Genomic DNA, 5,855 nt, shown 5'->3' with positions numbered 1-5,855 from the left:
CCGCGGCGCCGCTCCCTGCCCGGGGCGCTGCCCCCCCCCGCGGGGACCCCCCCGGGGACCCCCCCGCTCCAGAGACACTGCTCCGACCCCGGCAGCTAATGGGAGCGCCGGGGCGCGGCGGGACCCCCGGAGCCACGGGACCCCCGACCCCGGAAAGCGGGACCCCCGCAGCCCTCGGACCCCAGGACGTGGGACCCTGGAGGCCTCAGACCCCGAGACGCGGGACCCCCAAAAGCCCAGGACGCGGGACCCCTGACCCCGGAGTGTGGGAGCCCCGGACCCCTCGGCCCGCAGCCCTGGACGCACCAGCCGGGACCCCCGGAGTCACAGGATCCCCGGCTCCGACCCTGGGAGCCCTGGAGCCCTGGGACCCCCGGCCCCCGAATGTGGGACCCCCAGAGTCCCGCACCCTGGCACCTGGGACCCCCGGGACCCCCGGAGCCCGGCACGTGGGACCCCCGGAGCCGCAGGACCCCTGTCCCCAGCATGTGGGACCCCCAAAGCCCAGGCCGTGGGACACCCAGAGCCCTGGGACCCCTGACCCCGCAAGGTGGGGACGCAGAGCCCCCAGCCCTGGGGTCCCCAGAGCCCTGCCCGGGCCCCGGCTGCCCCATGGACACTGCCCTCGGTGCCAGCGGGGGGCTCGGGGCCGCCGGGACCCCCGTATCCCACCTCATCCTGGGGCCCCCTGCCCCGGACTGTCAGACTGTGCTGCTCTTCCTCCTCCTCCTCCTCCTCCTCCTCCTCCTGCCCGAGCCCCGGGGCGGCGGGGGGTGCACAGGTGTGTGTGTGCACAGGTGTGCACAGGTGTGTCCCCGGTCCTGTCCCCAGGACGTCACGTGTGTGTCGGGGGGTCCCGCTGCGCTGGGACACGCGTGTTGCCCCCCCGTCTGTGTGTGTGTGTGTGTGTGTGTGTGTGTCCCCGCCGTGTCCCCCCCGCCAGGACCCCCCAGTGGCGTGTGGGGCCCGGTGGGTCCGTGTGTGCCCCCCGTTGTCCCCCGGGACCCCCGGCTGAGGGAGGGTCGGGACCCTCCGTGTGCCCCTCCCCGTCCGGCCGGGCCGCGCGTCCCCGAGCCCCCCGCACAGCCGGGTGACACGCGGCAGTGTCACCCCCCGCACAGGGAGGGGACGCAGGGCCGCCCTGCCCGGCCGCCCCGTAGCGCGTGCTGTGTTTGTCCCATGTCGCCCTGCATGTCACCCCCGCGTAGGTGCCCCCAATAAACCAGACAGAGACCCCGGCTCTGTGTGTCACCACCTGGGAGCCGCGGGGGGGGGACAACGACCTCAGGTGTCACCGCGGTGACACCTCGTGACACTGGGGCCTGGCTGGGGCATCCTGGTGGCCACAGCATCGGCAGAGACACAGGGACAGAGGAGGTGGCATCGCCTTTAGTGAGCGGCATCATGTGACATGTCCCTGTGACACTGGGGTCCCGCGTGGTGGCAGAAGGGGTGGCACCACCTTTACCGAGCCCGACGGGTGGCACCGTGTGTCACAGCGTGACGTGAGCCATGCCACGGTGTCCTGGTGGCACCAGTGTCCTCGTGGTGCCAGTGCCAGCAGCGGGGGTGACATCGCCTTTACTGGCGCGTGGCACCGTGTGACACTGTGCGACGCCGTGTGGTGTCCCATAGCCAGCGTCCTGGTGGCACCAGTGACCCACATGGTGACGAAGGGTTGGCATGGCCTTTACTGAGCCTGGCAGGTGGCACAGGGTGACACATCCCACACCGCAGTGTCACCGGGGTCCCGCACGGTGCCGGGGTCAGGGGAGGGGACACCACCTGGGCTGGGCCCGGCACGTGGCAGCGTGTGACACGGTGTGACGTGTCCCGTGCCACCGGCGTCCCCATGGTGCCGGCGTCAGGGAGGTGACACCGGCTGCTGTCCCCGCGTCCCCGTGTCCCCGGTCACACCTGGCGGTAGGTGCCGTTGTAGCTGAAGGGCTCGGGGTCCACGCAGGGCCCGGGGCTGGCCGGGGTCCAGCGCTGGATCTGCAGGCGGGAGCAGGCCGGGGGGTCCAGGGGCCGCACGATCACCGGGGCGCGCGACGCCACCGACGGGTCCTCGTTGAAGAAGTTGAAGGGGCGCAGGAAGAAGCCGACGGCGTTGCCGGGGGTGGCCGTGTTGGGGATGTCCTCGGCGTGGGGCACGTGCAGGAAGCCCACGGTCACCCAGGCCACCAGGTCCTGGGGGGGACACACCGCGGTGTCAGCGGCACCATGGACCCCCACTCTGGGGACGAAACCCCCCGGCCCCTCAGCAGCCCCGCGTGCCCCGTGTCCCCCCGTGTGTCACCTGGTCCTCGATGGTCTCGTTGTCGCGGATGAAGCTCTCGAAGGTGACCGGGGGGTCCCAGGGGTTGTTCTGGGTGTAGATGCTGCTGCTGCTCGGCTCGTTCTCGTGGCGCCGTGTCACGGCCAGGTGGTACCTGCCTCAGGTGAGGGTGGGGTCAGCCTGGGGGCGGGGGGTCCTGTCCCACCCTGCCCTGGTCCCCGACTGTGCCACCCACGGCCCAGTCACGGCAGGGGGACACAGGGCTGGTGAGGGGCCTGAGGGTCCCCGGCTTTGTGTGCTCCTGAGCTCCTGAGGGGATCCCCAAGTCCAGGGGAATTCCCCAGGTCCCCTGAGGGGCTCCCCACCTCCGGAGGGGTTTCCCTTGGAGGGTCCCCAGATCTTGAGGGGGTCCCCATTTCCAGGCTTCCTCATCTCCCAAGGTGTTTCACAGCTCCCAGAGACTCTTCAGCTTCCAGGAATTCCCCATCTCCAACAGCCCCTCAGCCCCGGGGTGTCCCAAACTCCATGGGGAGTTTCCCCAGCTCCAGGGGAGTTCCCAGCTCTGGAGGTTCCCCCACTCCCAAGGACCTACTCCAGCTCCAGGGCAGGACAGGGAGGTGCCAGCAGGGCGAGGTGCCACCCCAGGAAGGCGTGACCGGGGCAGGGACGCCGTGCCCCCGCGGGTGACACACCTGGTGACGCTGGAGTCCCCGTGCAGCCCCGTCCCCACGCTGGAAGGCCCCGGTGCTCACCTGGCCCAGGTGACACCGCGCTCCTCGCGCCAGCCGCGGGGCAGCACGGGCCCGGCGTGGGAGCTGAGCTGCAGGCGGAAGGTGCGGCGGTGGCCCCAGCGGTTCCGCCGGCGCGGGTTGGAGAAGAGCAGGTAGCGCGGCGCGGGCCGGTCCAGCGGCAGCGCGGCCTCGCGCTCCCGGCGCCGCGGCTCCCGGTGCAGCCACGGCTGCACCACGCGCGCCCCCGCGCTCCAGGGGTTGGAGATGTTCTCGAAGCGAATGTCCATCGTCTCGAAGCTGTTGCCGGAGCCTGCGGGGACCGGGCGTCGGTGAGGGGACACGGTGGCACAGCCCCACCCAGTGTGAGGGTGGGACACCGCCGGGCGTCACCATGGATGTGGACTGGGACCTCATGGAGATGCCAACGTGGAGGGCTGAGATGCCACCCCCAAGGAAGACTGTGACCCCACAATCAAGCCATCATGGTGGGCTGGGGCCCAGTTTGGTACACCAGCATGGAGAGGAGGGCCTTTGAGGAGATGCCACCACGGAGAGCTGGAACACCTTGGAGATGCCACCGAGGTGGGCTGGGGACACCTTGGAAATGCCACCACCACCCCCACAGGGGGCTGAGGCACCAGGGGATGGTACCGTGGATGTGGCCTGGGAAATATCACCCATGGGGGGCTGGGACTCCACAGAGATGCCACCGTGAGGGGCTGGGACCCCAGGCAGATGCCATCACTCATGGGGGCCTAGGAGACCCTGCAGAGATGCCATAGAGGGCTGGAGCCCCAGATGTCACCAGGGCTGGGAGATCCCCCCACCACGGACAGAAGTGACCCTGCAGAGATGCCACCACGGAGGGAATCATCACCTGAGGGTGCGGGTGATGCCCAGACGATACCACCCTTCCAGAAACAAGGCACCTCAGCCCCAGGAGCCCCCCGTGGGTCCAGCCTCTCTCCCAGCACCCTCCCCACGGCCAGGGGGTGTCGGGAGCCGCCAGGGCCCTTCACCTGCGACATCCAGGTCCACCTTGTAGTGCACCAGGTGGGTGTGGATGTTGCCCAGGAGGTGGCCGTGCACGCGGCTGCCGTAGCGCCGGCCCTCCGGCGTGTAGAAGGTGGCGTGGATGTAGCCGGTGGCGTGGACCTTGGTCTCCAGGACGCCGTTGGGGTAGAGCAGGAAGTCCCAGATGTAGTCGTAGTTGTAGACGGTGGAGGTGGTCCTGAGCACCAGCGCCCGTCCCTCCAGCCCCGCGTAGAAGTGGAAGCCGCCCTGGAAGTCGCTGTCGAAGTGGCGGCGCAGGGGCACGCCCGTGGGCAGCTCGAAGACGCAGAGGGCGCGGCGGAAGCGCACGGGGCCGTCGGCGTCCAGGAGGTGGTGGGCGTCCAGGAAGGCGGCGGTCTCGGGGCAGTCCACGCCGCGCGCCAGCTCGTAGCCGGAGGCGCCCATGGCCCAGCCGGCGTCCATGTACTTGGTCTGCATGGCGGCCGGCGAGTGGCCGCCGTAGAAGGCGATGGCCTCCTGCACGCTCAGCTCGTAGGCCACGCGCTCGCCGCCGAAGCGCACGTCGAAGAGCTGCAGGCCGGCCGAGGAGCGCAGCCGGAAGGCCAGGCTCCAGCCGCCGTACTCCAGCCGGTTGCCGCGCAGCCGGTAGCGCCGGCCCTGCGGCTCGCACACCTTGGCGCCGTGCACCTCGGTGGGGGTCCCGCCGGGGAAGCGCCCGCGGGGCTCGTAGCTGGAGAAGAGGTGGCGGGCGGGGGGCTCGGGCAGGCGGGCCAGGGGCAGCTCGCCCCGCGCGTGGCTCTCGGCCAGCTCCCGCGCGCTGCCGAAGTAGCGCCCGTTGTACCAGAGCCGGCGCACGGCCCAGCGCCGCGGGTCGGGGTCCCGGTGGTCCAGCAGCACCTCCAGCCCCGCGGGGTGCAGGAAGAAGCCCTCCACGAAGCGCTGGATCACCAGCCAGCTGCGGCGCTCGCCGGGGCCCAGCCCGCGCGGGGCGACGTCGGAGAAGGTGAGGCAGCGCTCGGAGCAGTTCCGGAAGCCGAAGCCGGTGGCCTCGAGCAGCAGCGGCTCCAGCGGGGCCATGGCGGCCACCAGCGCCTCGTGCAGCAGCTCGTACTCCAGCCGCGTCATCGGCCGCGCCCAGAAGGGCACGGCCCGGCCGCCCTTGAAGGCCAGGGCCCGGTAGGAGCTGGGGCGCGGCAGGGGCCCCACGGCCAGCTCGGTGACGTTGGGCTCCGCTTGCGCCCCGAAGAAGATGACGGCCCGAGCCTCGCGCCGCGGGCGCGCCCCGCCGTGCTCCAGGAACCGCAGCGCCCAGCGCTTCTTGGGGGGCAGCAGCTCCACCAGGAACAGCGAGTTCTTGGCCAGGGGGCCCCCCCGGCTCGGGGACAGCCCCAGCTCCGGCCGCTCCATCAGGAAGGCCCGCACGGCCCGCAGCTCCGCCGGGGACAGGTCGGCGAAGATGGACGCGGGGTCCGGGGGCTCGGCGGAGGGGCCCGAGGAGGCCGCGGCCACCAGCAGGGCCAGCGCCCAGGGGAGCCCCAGCTGCCACATCCTGGGGGACACGGGGACGGGGGGTCAGCCCCGGAGAGGGAACGGGGCACGGCTGAGCACCCCCCGCTCCGGCAGTGCCACCGTCCCAGCAAAGCTGGGGCGACCACGGGGTGACCCCCGGGAACAGCGGGGGGACCAAGGCAGGACCCCCAGCACAACTGGAACCACCACGGGGAGGAGCAGAGCACCCAGAAATACAGGCAGACCGTGGGGTGACCCCCAGTGAAAGCAGAGACACCACGGGGTGACCCCAGGGGAACTGGGGACACCACGGGGTGACCCCC

General features: G+C 71.6%; 1 protein-coding gene across 1 annotated transcript; it reads right to left on the bottom strand.

Moving 5' to 3' along the window:
- Window positions 1-1,459: 1,459 nt before the first annotated feature.
- AOC1 (amine oxidase copper containing 1) lies at window positions 1,460-5,571 on the bottom strand. The gene is made up of 4 exons (XM_041402390.1): window positions 4,029-5,571; window positions 3,031-3,319; window positions 2,300-2,432; window positions 1,460-2,190 (listed from the first exon to the last, which is right to left on the bottom strand). The coding sequence occupies exons 1-4, from the start codon at window positions 5,569-5,571 to the stop codon at window positions 1,912-1,914; spliced, it is 2,244 nt and encodes a 747-aa protein (XP_041258324.1). The 3' UTR covers window positions 1,460-1,911.
- Window positions 5,572-5,855: the final 284 nt, after the last annotated feature.

This window comes from Onychostruthus taczanowskii, unplaced genomic scaffold, assembly GCF_017590055.1.
Source record: "Onychostruthus taczanowskii isolate IOZ18803 unplaced genomic scaffold, ASM1759005v1 scaffold198, whole genome shotgun sequence".
In the NCBI taxonomy this organism is placed as follows: domain Eukaryota; kingdom Metazoa; phylum Chordata; class Aves; order Passeriformes; family Passeridae; genus Onychostruthus; species Onychostruthus taczanowskii.
The sequence above is the reverse complement of the archived record's forward strand: the minus strand, read 5'-3'. Positions and strand labels throughout refer to the sequence as shown.